The sequence below is a fragment of the Apium graveolens genome, chromosome 1 (genome assembly GCF_009905375.1).
Source record: "Apium graveolens cultivar Ventura chromosome 1, ASM990537v1, whole genome shotgun sequence".
NCBI classification, from domain to species: domain Eukaryota; kingdom Viridiplantae; phylum Streptophyta; class Magnoliopsida; order Apiales; family Apiaceae; genus Apium; species Apium graveolens.
The window spans coordinates 194945662-194965372 of NC_133647.1; the positions used below are offsets into that span (position 1 = coordinate 194945662).

Genomic DNA, 19711 nt, shown 5'->3' on the forward strand with positions numbered 1-19711 from the left:
ACGATGAATGCTTATTTGATTTGTAAGTTTTTAATGTTTGATGCGTTTTGTTCAGTTTTTTGAGAGAGGATCATTTGTAATTTTTTTAAATTAATAAAATTTATAAGAGATATTGTCTTCTTTTTAACCAAAAACTTAAAATAATAAAATTAATTGATTACAATTACAATATTTCGAATAAATTATGTAACATAATAGAAAATAGTGTTACATTTTATTAATTATATTAGCAGCTTATATTTTAATAAACATTGGTATACTAATTTCGAATTTTAAATTGTAAAAAATATTTATTATACATCTTCGATACATGAATTTAAAAATAAATTATAATATTTTCAATAAATTATGTAACATAATAGAAAATAGTGTTACATTTTAATTCTATCAAATAATTTCGAGTTTACATTTAATTAAAAAAATAACAGATTATGCAACAATAATGAGATGATGCACTCGAATATATTATAAGTTGTACAAATCAGAATACAATTAGCAATAGCTTTTCTACTTTTCTATGGACTTCCAGAAAATTCTGTTCAACCCGCACAACCGCCATCCCGCGTGTCAACCCGTGTGCCTGCAACCCGTGAACCGCCTGGCACGAGTTCAGTGCTGAATCCGAGTTACCTTCTGTAAGTTCAAGCACAACCCAGCCCGATTCACTCGCTTTAAGTGCCGGTTCAGTGTTCAGTTTTTCCGGTTCCAACCCACTCCAAACCCGGCCCGGACCGCACGACCCGCACGGGTGGCCACCCCTGCACAACAGGATATGCTCTTACACTGCACAAATGGGCGTGGGTCAAACAAATCTTGAAAATATTACTCCGTACATGCATGGCAATGGCATATAACTATAGGCACATGATATTTAATAAGAAAATTGCATTAACCATTCAAATAAAAACTCAGCTACTCTTCGTCTTCCCTAGCTAATACAAGTTGGACCAGTGAATGAATCACCCCGACCATACTATTCAATTTTGGTCCATCTATTTTTATAAAAATAATTCTAGCTTTTAGATCTGCCATTTCTGGGTAAAGAAAGTCCCATAAAAAATAAAATTATTTTTTTACGCTCGAGTCATTTTCTCTACCCCTTCTTACCCTGCAAAGCAATGTCACCTTACGTCCTTGAACCGATAACCATCTTTCGGCTAACCTAGCCTCCTCCATCCCTCGGGACCAACAAGGGGTAGTACAGGAATATTCACCTGTTGTCCATCGACTACGCCTTTCGGCCTGCTATAGTGATATGTGAAGGGAGAAAAATGCTAGAGTCTCCAAAATTATTCCTAAAACCGTTTCCGAATGATGAATTGTCATCATTCTATCTATAGGATGTTCACTCATAAATGAAATGCTGCATCTCTTTAACAAGGATTCTAAACTGCCCAAATAACCAAAAAGAGGTATTTTGGTCATTTTCTCGAATTTAAAATTTTTGCTTTTAAATATATAGCATTTCCTTGTATTATACATATAGAAGAGCTGTTCCTGAAAAATTTCACATCCATATGCATGCCCATATATAGGCCATATAGGAAAGATCAGCTGAACTGAACCACACAGCAGTGGACCAAGCCATGAGCATCATATCTTTCAATAATTAGCTAACAAGGCATGGAAAATTTTTATCAAGAAAAAGACATGATGATCTGTCCAAGTAAACCATTTAAGCCATCCAAGAAGAAACCTTGTAGTAAGAGATCTCCAGCAGTTTATGCTAAGACCAAAGAGAGTTTTGCAAACAACTCTGCAGTGAGCAGTAACTTTTTTCTGCAATCAACAAACTAATTGCAAAAGTTGGTGCTAAGACCAATGTGCAAGCCCTTCCATGAATTTGATACAACCTTCAACAAGGGATTACAGGATTATACTAAGGAGAGCGAGTGCTGATAGAAACACGTTGTAATTTACGTAAATGAAGAGTTATTCACCAGTAAATCCTGCATAGTAGCTTATGTCCTCTTGTTTTACGATACTAAAATCCTGTGCATGCAATGTATATAAGAATATTAGTGACATAGTGCTAGTTTTCATCGACCAAATCATAATTAGCAGTTGTTGGGCTTGCAGTAGATAGGTATCTAATGCAAGTACCACAGCTGCTTTGTTTTGGTTGATCATTACTAGCACAATATCAATAAATCTTCAAACAAAACCCCCCGTGATGAGGCTAAACATTTGTATTACTAGTGTTTAAATTAACTAGGATCAATTTGAGCGCCAATGCTTACCCAGATATATATTTCTCAGTTCAGGCAACTCATGATAACTAAACTGCAGAAATCATGTACCAACTAATCGAAAGTTTAAACATATAAGATTAATATACTAATAAAAAAGATAAAACTGATCCTCTAAACACTTCTCATTGCTGGCGTTCAACTAGGAATGGCTTGAAAGTCATTGCCACTCCGATTGCCTCCACAACATTCAATATGAAGAAGACCATCTGTGCACCTGCATTTTATTGTGAATAGAGATATCAGATATGGTTAGTGCACATAAGCAACAAACAGAGAAGCTTTTCGTTATCAATATATCAAGTGCACACTATTCAATATTTCTCTTCTAATTTGTTAGAAGTGTGCACATCAGGAGTGCTCAAGTGCATTCCATCATTAAAAATTAGATATGGAAAAAGAAAGAGTAGTAGATAAATTCTACAATAATAAATCACAAGTTGAAACGCAGAATTAGGTAGCAGATAAGACAGTGTTGGCACAGATAATTCCGACTAAAAACAAATAGTCCTACCTGGTAGAAAGGCAGCATTCAGGCGACCTTGTGCCCAGGAAAGGCTGCATATACAAAGTTATTTGAGAACAATAGATTACTGGAAAATATATATTTTAATGCGACACAATCTATGGACACCACAAATCTGTACAAACCACTACCACAACTGATTACTATGTCATAGGACTACAGTTATTCCATTTATGAGTTTTACTGCAGACAATTCTGCCTACTGTTTCTAACTTGAGGTTTAATTACTACTTGGTCCCACGGCTTCTTCTCAAAAATATTGCTTACCGTGAGTTGTTAGTATGTGTTGTGGCACTATAACAGAGTTTTTAACCATATATGCTATTCTAGGTCCGCTAGCTTCACTCAATTATCAAAATGTAGGTTATGACTTCTGTTTCTCCAGTCGTATTGTGGAAGAAGAAAAAATTTATCTAATAATTTATACTAGACACTGGCCTACATTTTGATGATCCCTCAAAAGTTTTGGATGCAGGAATAATTTATCTGATGCTCAATTCCACGGTTATTTAGATCCTTGCATGGCCACCCATGATATTGCTACAGACTTGCAGGACTACTCTTATAAATTTTTTGACAGTTTTTAATTGGTTCTACATTGTATGCGTTCTTGTTACTGTTTACATCAGTTGTGGAGGAAGTTCAGGCGTATGAAGAGTTATACAATACCTTGGAAGCTGAGTAGTCATATATATTAGAAGATAGAAATATTAACTTTGTTGCATATCTCAAATATGAGGAAGAAGATAGGCGCAAAAGAACTCTTACAGTGCTCCTCCAACAGCTGGACCGACTGCCTTTGATAATGACATAAGAGTCATAGCAAGGCCGTTCGCAGCCCCTCTTTGGTTTTGGTCCTGTTGTGAGCATATGAGATATTATATGAGAAACCTTATACGAAACAACTAAAATTTAAATGATTATATATCAACAATACAATTTCCAAAATAAAAATTTACCACAGCCCTGTTTTGCATTATGAACAAGCCAGTTATAATTGAGACCTGATGGAGAAAACACTATGTTAACATCCGCAGTGATAATTCAAATATTTTTATCTGCATGAAAATACCATATAATGCATCAAAGAACATATGCTAAAACCCCGATTTACTTGTGTAGCTAGCAAATGCACATAAACACTGTACAAAACTCGACAAGGGTGCCTAATCCAACCTGCCGGATTCTTGAAAAGTTCAAAAAGTTTTACATTTTCACCAACGGGGCTTGCAGTACCCCATTTCTGTAGGAAAAAGTTTACATAAACATTAGATAAAACAAAAAGTAGTAAACCGCTGCCTGGCTTCTAATATCTAGACTACATTCCACCACCCATTTCTGTCACCCAATTGCCATCTCCAATATAACGGCCACGCTAATTATCACCAATTATCTCAGGCGATGTTTAATCGGCATTCTAACAATTGTGCTCACGAAGTTACCAGAACTAACTAGCACACATCTTTGACCGTGGTCCCTATTTTTCTCTCGCAAGTCAGCAATCACATACGGTTTCCAGCGAGTAATTTAATTAATCAATGGTTATCAAACAGCATTGGTCTTTAATACACTAGGAGGAACAATTGATAATCCATGCAATTAAAAAATAACATATCAAAGGTTACTCGAGTCAAAAATGAACTTACAGATAGTATATTTTTCAAAATAGAAGCGCAGTTTAGCACAAGTACAAGGATAAACCCAGATAGTGTGGCTATAAATGTGTAACTTGTCAAAAGAGGGATAGAAATGACCTATATAAAAGAAATATCAAACTGTGTCAATGCACCAGAGCAATATTTGGCCAAAAAATTGATTGTTTCAGAAATAAAACCAAGGAATATAGGAGTCAAGTGCTTACTCCCGCGATGCGAGCTATCAAGATAAAGCCAACTTTCTTTTCCAATAGTGGGTACACCAAAATTTGGAAGATCAGAAGTCCAATACCTGAACATTGCAGAAGTCAGAATTAAAACTAAAACTTGCTGAATTTGATCTTCCTTTCATTTTAATAAAGTCCAGGGAGGAAAAATGATTTCAGTATCTAGATTTTAATCGTAATCTGTTGATATAAAAATTATATATATAGATCAAAAAGCTACCATAACAAAATAAGGGTATGTGCCAAACATATTTACTATTTAAATTTAGTACACTAGATCATGTTTCTATTTGGTAAAAGCATCAAGATTTACTTTAGCATCAAGATTTACTTTAGCACCAAGATTTACTTGTGACCTAAAGCATCCCTTTAAAGGGATTCAAGTGAAGCATAAACAAAAATAACTCATTAAATTACAGAAAACATTTCATTTTGAAGGTCACTATTGTACCTTGTTACAATTCACATGAATAATAATGAATGGGAAACAAGTTAAAGAAGAGCTCCGACCGAATTACTTTAGTGTCAATTAAAATAGTTTGAACTACCTAACAGGCCCTGAACTCCGTGTCAACTTTTGAGTATGGAGAAAATGAATGGACATGAACAAGATAAGAACTATTATATAGTTTATTTATTTCTGTATGTGAAATCCGAATAGAAATTATCGAAGAGGTTGATCCTACTTCCCCAGGTGCTAGTACAAATTTGTTGATAAAATTTTGCTCAAACTTTCTTAAATTTATCACACGAAAAAATGCAAGTTTTTTGTCAGTTTTATGGCATATAAAGGTGATCCTTATAAAATGAAATTAGAGAATGATAACTTAACTAGTAATCAAGTTTCAGGTGCTTAATATGGTGCTGACTGAAATGTGTATAAACATGATGGCAAAATAAGAAGAAGTACCTGAGACTACAAGAACTTCACCAACGTCCTCAGTTGAATAACTCAGCCCCCCTAACCTCCTAGGGCTCACAGCCCATAAAGAAAATATCTATGAGATATAAGGTGCAGCCATCAGTAGCAATAAGAAAAGAACTTTGTTTATTGGATATGAACATGAATTAAACCTATATTAAACTGAAAAGAACCAGCTCGGCAGTTCTGTGGTTTGACAACAGGAAAAGCAATTCTGTTAGTCCTGCTTGTACTTTTCCGATAAATGGGTGTGGAGGTTCTATATGTCCAAAATTGCACTTTTCTAGGTGGGAAAGTCGATTACTTAAGCATAAAAAGAGACTTGCGAAGTGCTTCTCTCCAAATTACTTAATTTTGGGCTATGACACATTGTGTACTTGTATCAACGAAAGAAAGTCAAGGGTCCTTGGGATCGAGTACACATACCACTCTGAAACACAAGAATTTAGGCAAACTCATTTATAAATGCTTGGATATCCTGGTTAATGTATGCTGAACACACATTTCAATAATCTTATCATTATCTATTTAGTGCAAGGCTGTACAGTTGCTACATCTGGTATTCTTAGATCTCCCAATTTAGGAAAAACAAGTACTTGGCTTCAGATTTGCTTGTATTTCTTTGGCACCTTGTCTTTAGGCTTCAAAGTGTGATATTCAGTTTCAATCACTAACCAGCTATACAAAGACATTACAATCACATTATGAAGCACTGGTATCATGACTAAACTTGTAGTTGAAACAATGTAAAAATACATGTGAAGCAAACATTAACAGGGTGTTATATACTGTTAAAACATGATGCAGACGATATTGCGGACAAAGATAGTATCTTACCTCCGAGTAAGCCATGTCATGAAGCGAGAAGACACAGTAAACAATTATTGATGACATCAGCGGCCAGTTAGTAAACATGCTTCCTTTAGAATTTGATTCTGTCTCTTCACATGCATATTCTGTGCCATCGGACACAAAGGGTGCACTTTCCAAATTTTTAATTGAGTCCACACTTGAAATCCTGTGTAATTCATGATTATGCAATGTTTCCTGCAATTTACGAGGTTACTGTCATTTAAAGGAAATGGAGGCTGTGTGTGTGATTCTCTTTCTGTACCTTTAAGAAGAAACTATGAAATCATGCTAACATAAATTGTCGTCTTCTTATAGGGTTTTGTGGTTATTGGACTCCTAACCATAGTTCAATATTCATCTATATTAGTTTTGGGATTTGCTCCAAATATCTGTATGGCACAGAGACATGCTACTATCACTAACTTCTATGTACAAGGCTGCAACCTTCGTCTCTGTTTAGTCAATACATAGGCTTCTATGAGTCCTATGACAAGACTTCTACTATATAATAAACTCACTCATAAATTGTATTATGCACAAATGCTCAGAAGTTCTCGAACACTAGTTTCTTTGTTTTTCATTCGTAAGGAGAACCTAACTCTAGTCCATTAATGGGATTTCTGAAGAACCAGAGGTCTATCGTTTACTAGAGCACTTTCTACAATCTTTAGTTAGTCACTTGGTAGAAACAAAGCACGAATAAGCTCAGTGACAATGCTTGAACCTTTGACTTCACTTTGAGCATCTCCGAGAGAGTAAACACTACTCATCCCTCTAAAATACAATATTTGAAAAATACATTTAGCCAAATAGTCTCTCGAGCAAAAAAATATTTTTTTTTACTTCAAAGAGTGTTTCCTCTATACTCCTTTCGCAATTTAACAGATTTAATTAATGTTAAAAGGAAGTAAATATTTCATAAATCACATTTGGCGAAAGAATAGTGGGTTGGCATGCATGTTCACTTCCCTTTTTATGGAACCTAATATAGCATTTCCTTGGAGACCAAATTTTTTATAATTATGAGTATAGAGAGGCAAAAACTTTCCGTTGGGAAGTGCCCTAGAGGAATATGGAAGGAATTTTTAGAATTTTCAGCAAGAGATTTAATGCAATCATGTTCAAGCTTCTACCACAGAGAAGTGTGTTGGAATATAATTTTATCTTATGTCAATAGTTAGTGTCGGATTATTATTCAGTGAAGTAGTCACTTTTTCAAGCATGTGATCATCAGTACTCGTTTGTAATCTCACCTTTCCACAAATTCGGTCTGTACTATTGAATGGAAAAACTAGTAGCAACATAGTTAAAGATAGAAGATTACTGATTACATAAAATAGAACGAACCGGAAGCCAAAGGCAAGCAATATCCACAACCAGCGCAAAAAGTGATGTAACCAGGCATGGCAAGAAGTATGGGAATCTGTAAGAAGTTCATAGTTTAAGCACATGAACTCCCAAAAGTAGTGTGGTAATAAAGCACGAAAAGTGTTGTACCTTCCAAAAAGAGATTGTGATGTAAAAATATCTGGAAAATTATCTGCAGGCTAAAATGATTGAAATAAAACAAAAGATACACTAATTGGTTAAATTGCCCAAAAAAACAAAAGAGTCTGGATAAAATGAAGAAGTAACTTTCATATTCCCCCATCTTGCGTCACTTTATATCTAGCATAGATGCAAATATTTTAATGCAAGCATGAAGCTAAACAAGAACATAAGCTCTTCACCTCTTCCTGTAATAAAACTTAGCAACAGGTCGATATTATCTTAGCCAATAATGACATTGCAGTAATAAGTAGTTTGTTTATGTCATTCAAGTGATCAGGTACAACCATTAATAGAAGAAATGATATAAAAATGTATTACGACCTCTCCTTTTTAAAATAATTCAAGTGCTTGGATACCAAAATTACTTCACTCGTGTTTAAAACCTTATCGTAATGTATTAAATTATCTTTTTCCTTATCCGATGTGCCACAGTAGCACTTATAAAGTGTTTATATATAACCTTTTGTTAACAAAAAAATAAATAAAGGGACTATCAACCCTCTAAAAGTCACTAACTCGATTCCTGTCGTTTTTGGTTTTGAGATTTGAATTACAATCAGCCTGCTTAGAGTATCTAATTCAATATCTTCATGATGATATCAATAAGTACTTTTATAGGATTTAAAATTTGGATACTTCTTTCGTTTCCTGTCTAATCAGGCAAAAACATCATTTTAACCCACATCCCAAGTCACTTGCAAGACCCTATCCATGTTCACCCCTGTCCTGGCATCGTAAATTGCAAGAATTTGTTGCAGACCTTCTTAATAAAGAGGGGGATAGTCTTAAGAACTGGGGCAAAGCACTTTGTTGTTTCAATGTTACTGCTAATCGTAGACAGTCAATCATCGAAACAGAACACCAAGTAATCAACATGTTTTCTCCACACTAGTTTTTTAACAGAAAATAATTGAATAAAAACCTGTGCAAGAAAGCCTCCCAAAGCAGGTCCAATTATCAATCCTGTGCCCCATGCCGCAGCAACCTGTAATACACAGTTTAAATTACATTGACATATTACTTATTAGCACCTTGCTCTCGAGTTTGATAAGGAATGAAAGCACATGAAAGCATAGAAAAGTAGAGGACATGAAGTGACATCAGTTCACTAGTCTGCTCCAGCATTTTAATTATAAGAGGAAGTCAAGGAAAGATAATTGGGAATGAAAAGGATCAGTTAAAAGATTAAACTTCTATATAAAGAATCCAGAGATATTTTAAAAAGGCTTTCGCTCATTGTATTTCCTTTCATCATGATTTTGAAGATTTTGGCGTGAATAAAGGGGTACATTCACTTCTCTTACTTTCCTATCCCTCTTAGATGCAATTAGAAGGGAAAAATTTATTTGTGCTACTTCCTCTAATATGCTTTTCTCCCCTATACAGAATTCCCAAGCGGTGAGCAGGTTAAATTATGAAGTTGCTCTATGTACATACCAAAATAACTTACAGTGGATAGTCCTATGGCATGGTGTTCTTCCCGAAAAATTTCACATGCATATGCCTGTACATAACAAAAATATTAAAAGAAAAACATGGCCAAGAGACATGCAATAATTTTTAGTTTAAAAGTTAAAAGAATTAACATAAATTACTTTTATAGGTCCAAGTAAACCATTTAAGCTTCCGAGAAGAAACCTCGTGATAATGGCCATCCAATAGTTTATACTAAGACCAAATAGAGTGTTGAAAATAACTCTGCAATGAAGAACAAGAAATATTTTTAAAATTTATAAACAGTAAAGCAGTTGGAAGTAGACCAAGGTAATTGCATAAATCAGCAGGGGCATTCAGTTTCATACACTGTTGAAGTGCCTATGATAATAACAGGTTTGCGACCATATCGATCCGCCACTTTGCCCCAAAAGACAGATCCGAGAGCCCTTCCAAGCATATATGATGACCCTTCATAAAGAAATTAGAGGACTTCACTGAGACGAATGAAATTTACTGATAGAAAGACATCATAATTGGCGCACATATAACAAAACTTACTCACCCACAAACCCAGCATAATAACTAATATCTTCTTCTTGTTTTGCGATATTAAAATCCTTTACCTGTGACAGATTAAGTACAGAACATTTTATTTAATTTTTAACAACTCTACAATATAAGCGATTATGGTACTTGCTTTGGATGGTAATGCACATGTAATGTTACAGTGCAAATGATTGTCTGTTTACAAAGTCTCCAACAGTATTTATAGATGAGTATGGATATGCAAAATAACTTTTGAAATACTTCAATATCAAACTAACAAAAGCTTAAAATTTGTTTTATATGAATTTTAATTTAAAGTATGGCTATCTGTACCACCGTTAATAAAGGTTTCAGATAGCGAAACTGAGATAGAACGATTTTCTTGAACTATGGACTCTTTGTGTCTTCAGATTCTCGATTGGTTCCAGTACTTTTCCTATTTCAGTCTTATTTGGCCTCTACTATTTCTAGATTGAAGTTTTACGGATTATATAAGATTTTTCAATACTTGAGATGAGCAAAAAAACTTGTACTTATTATTGTACACCTTATCCTATACTTGCCATCTATAAGCCACCACAACACTGTAACATAATCTTGTTTGGCAAAAATAACATGATGTGTCTCAAGTACAACCATCAACTGAACATGCATAGGTCAAGAATTTTCACGATGAATAAAATTAAGACATATGGTAACATCCTGTCAAGTGATACTCAAAAAATTCTCTTTTTTTATATGGTTGCAGACTCTTTTTAATGGGAATTGGGACGAGGTGGGAGGGGGGAGATCGAACCCATGACTGGTGGAAGGGATACACATTTAGCACAAGCATAAATTCATAATAATCTGATAAATAAAGCAATTATATAATCTTGTAGATTGTTCTTACCATAAAATAAAGGAACGGGAAGAGAGATGATATTGGCAGCACTGAACAAGTAAAGAATAAGAGCGAAAATATTAGACCTATATTTTCGTAGCAGAATACCAACTCTATGAAAGGGAAATCAATTACAGTGGCATGGAGTAGCATGAAATCATATAGGTCAATATATCAATTTGTAGTTGACATGACAACAAGTGAATTTACTATTTATCCGTCATTCTTGATTATGATCAATAGTGTTCCTCATAATATAATTCGGCTGATAATGTATGTATGTATCCTCTTGGACATTTCATTATTTAGTAGTTTGTTTCTACACAAGTGAATACCTTGGTATTTCCCATGCATTTAGGAATCATATTGTATTACATTTACAGGACAGGAAAGCAGAGGCAAAACAAAGAAATCACAGTTTTGAATGGTGCAGTGAGCAGCCCCGTGTTCTTGAGACCAACAAATGGCACAATCGGATGCAGGTTACCAAGGCATATATGATATAGTATAATTTAATACTAGAACTCTTGTATACAGAAGTTCTAATCTAACATACTACTACATTTTGTTAACCAGGAATTTCTTCTGTGACTAGATTTACCTCTCAGTCTCTCACTATATCAACAATGAGCAGAAGTGAAGCAGCCACTAGTAATTTCCTTAGAAGGCTGGTTACGATCTTTCCTATTCCTTATGACAAATTTACACACATTGAATTCGAGCTCTTTAAGAAATTTTGCATAATTTAGTTTGTGGTATCACCCCTAGCATCTTATCAGGTCAATAGTTAACACTACTCTTCATTTCATCTCCTTGCATTAGTAAATTTTGTTAAAGCAAAAATAACCCCTAAATTTTGGGGGAATGTTCGTATTTTCAAAAATGCTAGAGCCCTCAAAAAATTTCCAATTTTTTTTCAAAATGCTGATGTGTCACGTGAATAATCGGTAACTTTCCTAATAATAACACGGGAACTTAAAAGTTAGAACCATTCTTGACTCGAGCTTAAAAAAAACATGGCAACTGCAATGAAACAACAGCATTTAAGCAAACCAAATTCACAAAGAACAAATGTACCTGTTGCGAGCACAATAATCCAAATTACGAAAAGACCCTTAATCGGAAAACCTTGCTGCACATCTTTATACTGATCTACCTTGCACCCTGGACAATCTTCATAGTAAATTTTCTTCAAGAGCCTCTCCTTAACATCCTCCCCTGCCATTTTCTCCCAACCAAATGCTCTTTAAGTCTCTATAGCGCAATGTTAACGTGCGCAACCACAAAGTCTCGTATCCGGGAGGTGCGCAGCTAAATATCGTCCTGTTTGACTGTCACAAGTGCGAAAAATAAATCCGTACATTTTTTAACTTATAAGATATCTCAAACAGACGAGCTCCGTAGAATAAATTGAAAAAAATAGCTAAAACTGAGATTCTGTTTTGCATTAACTGATGCCACGTGTGTACTTACAGAGACAGCTAGCTAGATGGATGTACATGCGCACAGATGATTACATCATTGCATATGTAATCACCTAAGCACACAAGCACAAATTCAAATGGCACATAAGCACGTGCAACTTAATACTAACATAGTTGTAATTGCATTGACAATTCAAATGAATACTCACCTACTCTTCGGACACCCCTGTTGAAAAAACTCGGAGAAAAAGAAAGAAGACACCTATATTTTGCAGACCTATATTTTACAGAGAACTTGTACTGCTATTTTAATTTATTATTTTTTTCCTCTTATAAAACTCAATGTAAATTAGCTATAGGCTTTACAAACATATTAAAACTAACTAATACTAAAACTAATCACTACTAATTAATGGGTAAATTACATGTCCATAATTTAATCCATAACTCTACTACCCCACTATTAAACAATTCTAAAATAATATTTTTCTCTAATAATTAATCTATTGCTAAATATCTAAAATATCTAATAATTAAATAAACAAATAATTAATAGCTAAATTTAAGATTATTTCAACACCCCCGTACAAGTTGGACCCAAACAATTTTTGATTTTTTCTTGATTAATTGCGTGATGCCGTGACCATAAGAGTCCATGACTCCCCTCCCGGTCTTGAGTCGTTGGTCCATATTCAACGAGATATTGCGGTGTAAATTATTACTTCCTTACTTGGTATACTTGTATAGATTTTTTTTATTCCATTAATATATTTAAATATAGATTTTGATGAGATATTTTATATTTTCAGTTTTTCTAAAAACATCCGGATATAATGAATACGTTTGGTTTTGTTTAGCGAAAATAGATGCGTAAGAAGATCTGCAAGCTATAAGTATAAACCACGTGAAACAAAACACAAATTGATTGGGCTTTTTAGTGCTTGACTGGTGGACTAACAAAATATTTCATTTAAAGCATGTTGGAGTTTTGAGATGACTAAACTTTGGGCCACTTAGTATTAACAACAGCTCTTGAAGTCCGTTGGACTTTTGTTCTAAAATTGGGCTAGGTGAAGATAATATTTTGCAGGCTGGCCCGGGTATGTTTAAAAGCACCTTGGTAATAATATTTCTTTCAATAATTTATAGATAATTCTAATGTAAAGAATAATTTATAATTCAAGTTAATTTTTTTAAACTAATAAATTATAGTTCAAGTTAATTTTTTTAAACAAATTTTAAAGATATTTATTACGTAGTTATGATTTTATCTATGTAAAATAGATGTGTGACAGTACTGAATTCTTCAGTAACATAGTAGATGATAATTTTTTTTATTCAATTCAAGCCTATTTTTGTGGTGTATCTTCATATTTTAAACTAATAATATACTTTTAATTTTGATATATTTTTTATAAATGTTAAAATACAAAAATTAATTTATTTAACTATTGTTAATTTTTTAAGAGCATCCAGAATCCAGAATTACATAACTTTAAAAAAAAATTTAAAAGCAAGTAATTTAATACGTAATTATTACTTTTAAGCGTGATAAGATAATTCAAGTGAAAATTTTTATCTCTTATTATTTTAGAGTTCGATTCCGTTTATTTTTTGGAAGTTATTAAGAACGAATGCTAATTTAAAACGAGTTTAAATGAAAGAAAGAAATCAATCTCGTTTATTTTCAAAATTTATTAACAACCTATGCTTTTTATAATACTTATAAATCTAATCTTTAAAAAATGTAACTTTTTCAAAGAAAGAGGGAGCAAATTACATTTCGCTGACCCAAGTAACCAAATATCGCGGGTTGACTTAGTTAATTAAAAATAGGATGATTATCTTTTTGATCAGGTTTATCCCCTGGTCACGTTCTAATCTAACGGTAGGAGAATTTATTATTATAACTCTTAAAATTTGGTTCACGTGTTTTGCAAAAAAATTAAATATTATATTTTTATTCAAAAATATATATAATTCCCAAATATAAAAAACTTGGAAAGACGAATGGAGTACTATAAAATTTCGATCAATACTTTGAACAAATAAAATAAAAGAAAACGAAATATTCTATTCAATTTTTTCATAAAATTTAAAGATTTGAAGTAGTACCAGGCGCAGTGTCACCGTTTACACGTGCCCCTGGTCGGTACGTTACATTATATCCTGGGACAGTCTAACCGTCAATAACCGTTGAATGTCCTTAAACAAAGCACTCCCTCTCAATTCACACTTTTCTTACCTTCCTTCTCACTCCAACACATACATGATACATAGTACTAAGTCTAACTAATATTTTATAACATGTTCTGTCTTGTATTGTATGTCCAAAGTCTAAACAGATGCCTTTGGCATATACTTGTTTGATTCCATCTTTGCTTTCTCCTCTTATCCTAAACCTTCTTTACCCTCTTTCTTGATAAACCCATCAATATTAATCTATTTCAACATCTGGGCATTTGTCAAAATTTGATTTTTATTTTTATTTTGATGGGTCGAAAAATCTTGATTTTTTTGATTTTTTTGGGGTTTGTGATAGTTGAAGGGCGTGTAAGAACAACTCTTGAAGGACCATTCAAGCCTGTGACTATTCCTTTAGATGAAACATTTCGAGGAAATGCTATTGACTTGCCTGATGATGATCCTAGAGTTGTGAGGGTTGTTAATGGCTTTCATCCTGAGCAAATCTCTCTTTCTCTTTCTTCTTCCTTTGATTCTGTTTGGGTTTCTTGGATCACAGGTTCTTTTACCCTCTCTTTTTTTTGCTTGTGTGTGTTTTTTTGAATGTTTGTGTGTGAAGGATAATTTTTATTTTGGATGGTGCATGTTACTTTTTTGTTATATATGGGATTGAGCTCAATGATATTGCTTTTATGTTTATGTGTGCTTAAAGAAATAATTTTTTTAATTTTATTGTTGCATTACTTCTCTGTTTAATTTGAAAGAGTAATTCTAGAGCTCCCAAATAATTTCCCTAGAGTTGTCATGATTTTATTGGTTGCTTTCTCATAATTGGAGTATTTTTACTCTTTTTGTTGGTTTTTATGATGTGTGTGTGTGTGTTTGAAATTTCTTATTCTCATGTTGCATTACTCTCTTTTCAGTATGAAATCAAAAGTTTACAACTTTTGTGTGTTCTGCTTGTGGTTTGTAGAACATAAATTTTTTATTTTGATGTTTGAACATGTGACATGATTTCTCTGTTCACTATGAAGGAATTGGGACTTTTATAACTTAAAGCATAAATTTCTTATTTTGAAGTCGCACATTTGACATTACTTGTCTTCTCCGTTCAAAATGGATTTGGATTATCTAAGTTTTAGACATTACTACTACTTCCCTGGGAAATGAAGAAGATTTTTTAAACTCTATAATAATTGCTTTATAATAACCGGTATAACTTTTGGATTGGTGAAATTGTAGGGGAATATCAGATTGGGAAAAACATAAAGCCATTAGATCCAAAATCTGTAGCAAGTGTTGTTCGATACGGAGAAAGAAATTCTTCATTGAATTATGAAGCAAAAGGAGAGTCACTTATATACAGTCAACTTTATCCGTTTGAAGGCCTTAGTAACTACACGTCTGGGATCATACACCATGTCCGGCTAACAGGTATGTTTAAGTAGCTGAAATTATTTTTACTGGTTAGTAGCACTGGGAATCAGGTTTCAATTCTGGCTCAACTATTTAGTTAATTGTTGGATATTGGGTGTTTTGATATCGCTGCAGGGTGTCAAACTAATATTCTTTCTTTGCTCCCAATGCTATATGCTTTGATCAATATGAATAATGAGGTAGCTAAAATGCCTTTACTAACTAGCTAGTAAATGGTGGGATATTGGGTAGAAAAATGTATTATTTTGTATTTCAAATATTAAATCTTTTTAATGCTGGGTATTGCATAAGTTATACTGTTATCTTTCACAATAGTATAAAAGAATGATGCAAAAAAACAAGTTTGAAAATTTCTTAGAACATTGCCTAATGTCCTAAGGCTAATTTACAAAAACTTAAAATTCAGTCCTACAACTCTCTGTAGCACTTAGATATGTTCCGATTTCGTTGCTCCTGTACATAAGCTAATCCTTCTAATTAAGTCGTCATTTTGTATATCTATTATTATATAGCTTGTTTGTAAGTGGGAGATTTTCTAGTCCTAAATTTTCAGTTACTATTGAAAATTGTTCTAGTGATAGTATGCATCGCCAATCTTTAATATATCAAATTGTCAATAAATTTCTTTATTTGTGCTTGGCTTGTACTTTGTGTAAAACAATCCCAGATACATTAACTCTACTCATGTGACATGGCCTCTTCAATTATTATTTAAAATACAAATAAAATCTTGGATCTCATTTCCTATTCTTAAAGTTTGATTCTCTGCCTACAGTTTGATGTATACTTGTATAACTTGATAAAATTTGTTCATTTTCATGTAGGGTTGAACCCTGATACCATTTATTATTATCAATGCGGAGATCCTTCTATCGAAGCCATGAGCAAACTCTTAAGTTTTAGGACCATGCCTGTTTCTGGTCCAACGAGCTACCCAAAGAAAATAGCAGTGCTCGGGGATCTGGGTTTAACATATAATTCTACTTCGACCGTTGACCACATCAAAAGTCACTCTCCCGATCTTGTTGTCCTGGTTGGCGATGTAACTTATGCTAATTTGTATCTGACAAATGGAACTGGATCTGATTGTTATTCGTGCTCATTTCCAGACACTCCTATACATGAGACTTATCAACCTCGTTGGGATTTCTGGGGAAGGTGATTATCCTATTTCTTCACTCTCAAATTTGATTTTATCATTTCTTTTACCATCATGTGCTTTTAGGCATAATGTTCATATCTTTATTCATTAGAATTTTTTGACAGAGAAGTGTCTTCTCTTTTTAATAATAAGGGGTAATATGATGATTTTTCAAAGCAAAAATCATCTTATCACTTTTTTTTAAAAAAAAGAAATAAAATATCTTATCACCCAACACAGTAGAGAACCAGGGGGGCTCGGCATGTTTTTATTGAATAAGAAGTCGATGAATAATTAGGCTGTCTACATTAAATTTAACAGCATAACCGTCCCTCCCTCTATTGATCTTTGTTAAGTTCCAGTTACTTGATTATTTTTTGATTTTTCTGTGCTATTTAATTTTCTGAAATTGACTGTGTAAATATATGCTTCTTAATTTAGTTGTAATGTTCTTGTGATCTGTTTGGTCAGCCCTATGCGTTCATGTATAATCATGTAGTTACTGTTTCAGATACATGCAACCACTATTGTCTAAAGTTCCAATAATGGTGGTGGAAGGGAATCATGAGATAGAAGAGCAGGTTGATAACAAAATGTTTGAGGCTTACAGCTCTCGATTTGCATTCCCATCTGAAGAAAGTGGATCTAAATCGACATTCTATTACTCCTTCGATGCTGGTGGTATACATTTTGTGATGCTTGGTGCCTACACAGCATATGATAAGTCAGGTAAAAGAACACATGAACGACAGTATTCCTTATTCTTATCCAATTTGACATGAACATATATGCTTTAATTGTGTTTTACAATTAGTTGTAAACTGGACCAAGTATAGAACACAGGTTTACAATTGTAACATTGATGCATACTGAAATAATGAGATCCTCCATATTTGTTACAGCTGACCAATACAAGTGGTTGGAGAGTGATCTGGCTAAAGTTAACAGAAAAGTGACTCCATGGCTAGTAGCTGTTTGGCATCCACCGTGGTACAGCACCTACGTAGCGCACTACAGAGAGGTGGAGTGTATGAGAATAGAAATGGAAGAACTACTATATAAATCTGGGGTTGATATAGTTTTCAATGGACATGTAAGTTACACTCGTTAAATTCCTAATAAGTATCACACTCGCTTATACCTTAGGGTTGCAGAATATAAGATCGTGATTTACTCTGAGTATTTGAATATTTTTTTTGCCACTGTTTGTCAAACATTACAGGTTCATGCTTATGAGAGGTCAAACAGAGTCTATAATTACACATTGGATCCTTGTGGTCCTATCCATGTGACGATAGGTGATGGTGGTAACAGAGAAAAAATGGCAATATCACATGCTGATGAGCCTGGTAACTGTCCAGAACCATCTACTACTCCAGATGAGTTTATACCTGGATTTTGCGCATACAACTTTACATCAGGTCCGGCTGCTGGAAAGTTTTGTTGGGAAAAGCAGCCTGAATATAGTGCATACAGAGAAAGTAGCTTTGGCCATGGAATCCTAGAGGTAAATATTTTTCTTGCAGAAAATATTATCAACTATAAATGTCATTCATAAATCTTAACGTGTGCTAGATTCAGATAACAAAAAATCCAAATATGTGAATAATTTCTTTCCTCGTTATTAATGGAAGGGGTGATCCTAACTATCTAGGTAGCACATATAATCAGAAGCGAATGTTAGTCCTCTCTAAGCATGTGCAAGTTAACTTATATTGAGCATAGGAACCATAAGATATACACGTGCCTGCTGAGCGAGAATGTAATATCACTGATATCAGTCGTTTGATTGAAACTTTATTTGAACATAAGTAGATTCAGATTATAATAGATAAGTTAACGATGATGTATTGTTTACAGGTGAAGAATGACACACATGCTCTATGGACATGGCACCGGAATCAGGACATGTACTACGAGGCTGGAGATCAGATTTACATTGTGAGGCAACCTGACAAGTGCCCAGTTGAAGAGAAGGCCACCAAGCTTTGGGACTCTAGTCGATAAAGCACCTCAAAAGAAAATCTCAATAGACCTCTTATGCAACTACACAACTCTAGTTCCGCTACTGATTCCTATGTTTTACGTAAAGGAGATGATGGCAATTAACAGATACAATCATACAATGAGCTAATATACGGGGTTCAGACAGCCAACCCCAGGATAAAAATGCCTATCGAAATTGAATTATTCAAGTGTCTGCTTATACTGTGATTTTATTGCGAAAAGGTATGACAGAGGGATGGTCTAGTATGATCCTAGAGCAAAGACGAATAGACAAAGCATAGCTGAAAATTAGAAGCCTGCATTCCTTGTGTACACACTTCATATCTAAACATTATACGGACAGTAAGCTTGAAAGTGATAGCGATATCAATTACTTAGCATTTACCAAGTTCTTTGTAACTTAATCTCAGCATTTACCAAGTTCTCTGTAACTTATTCGAATCGATCAATTAGTCACGAGTACTGGCCAAGCTCAATTTAATATATTTCAGTGTTCGTTATTGATTTTATTGTTAAGTGTTTACTTTTTCTTGATTTCATAGTTAAGTGTTTACTTGTTCCTAGTGAAAGAATGCCTAAGGAGTACATGTGATGCAGTTGTTGAATTTCATAAGCATTATACACTATTCATATTGTTATTCTTGTGAGGCGTTATAGAAGTTGCTTATAT

The 19711-nt window shown here is 33.8% G+C and overlaps 2 protein-coding genes across 6 annotated transcripts; one reads left to right on the forward strand and one right to left on the reverse strand.

Annotated features, from left to right (window-relative positions):
- Positions 1 to 411: 411 nt before the first annotated feature.
- LOC141675133 (protein ZINC INDUCED FACILITATOR-LIKE 1-like) lies at positions 412 to 12412 on the reverse strand. Of its 5 annotated transcripts, none has more exons than XR_012555906.1 (18): positions 11926 to 12300; positions 10858 to 10898; positions 9982 to 10042; positions 9785 to 9887; positions 9578 to 9680; positions 9433 to 9486; positions 8905 to 8967; positions 7929 to 7978; positions 7779 to 7854; positions 6417 to 6626; positions 5568 to 5655; positions 4637 to 4722; positions 4422 to 4529; positions 3735 to 3779; positions 3544 to 3632; positions 2764 to 2807; positions 1697 to 2466; positions 412 to 758 (listed from the first exon to the last, which is right to left on the reverse strand). XR_012555906.1 is itself a non-coding variant. In XM_074481867.1 (18 exons), exons 2-18 carry the CDS (start codon positions 12071 to 12073, stop codon positions 2375 to 2377), a joined length of 1461 nt encoding a protein of 486 aa, XP_074337968.1. In that variant the 5' UTR covers positions 12074 to 12179; positions 12322 to 12412; the 3' UTR covers positions 1137 to 2374. The 5 variants fall into 5 exon arrangements, 2 of the variants coding, with proteins under 2 accessions (XP_074337968.1, XP_074337953.1); XR_012555912.1 differs by having other exon boundaries at positions 412 to 783; XR_012555904.1 differs by lacking the exon at positions 412 to 758 and having other exon boundaries at positions 1137 to 1853; positions 1941 to 2466.
- Positions 12413 to 14506: 2094 nt separating this feature from the next.
- On the forward strand, positions 14507 to 19545 carry LOC141675154 (purple acid phosphatase 15-like). The gene is made up of 7 exons (XM_074481873.1): positions 14507 to 15015; positions 15699 to 15890; positions 16718 to 17051; positions 17546 to 17763; positions 17937 to 18127; positions 18257 to 18541; positions 18895 to 19545. Exons 1-7 carry the CDS (start codon positions 14766 to 14768, stop codon positions 19039 to 19041), a joined length of 1617 nt encoding a protein of 538 aa, XP_074337974.1. The 5' UTR covers positions 14507 to 14765; the 3' UTR covers positions 19042 to 19545.
- The last annotated feature ends 166 nt before the right edge of the window (positions 19546 to 19711 follow it).

Bases quoted from the DNA above. Each gene is read 5' to 3' on its own strand.
- LOC141675133 (XM_074481867.1), bottom strand. From the start codon at position 12,073: ATGGCAGGGGAGGATGTTAAGGAGAGGCTCTTGAAGAAAATTTACTAT. The intron at 9,487-9,577 runs GTAATTTATGTT...TGTTATGTACAG, and splicing joins GTTTACTTGGACCTATAAAA to GCATATGCATGTGAAATTTT. The intron at 3,633-3,734 runs GTAAATTTTTAT...TGCTCACAACAG, and splicing joins TAATGCAAAACAGGGCTGTG to GACCAAAACCAAAGAGGGGC.
- LOC141675154 (XM_074481873.1), top strand. From the start codon at position 14,766: ATGGGTCGAAAAATCTTGATTTTTTTGATTTTTTTGGGGTTTGTGATA. The intron at 17,052-17,545 runs GTGATTATCCTA...TTACTGTTTCAG, and splicing joins CGTTGGGATTTCTGGGGAAG to ATACATGCAACCACTATTGT. The intron at 17,764-17,936 runs GTAAAAGAACAC...TATTTGTTACAG, and splicing joins CACAGCATATGATAAGTCAG to CTGACCAATACAAGTGGTTG.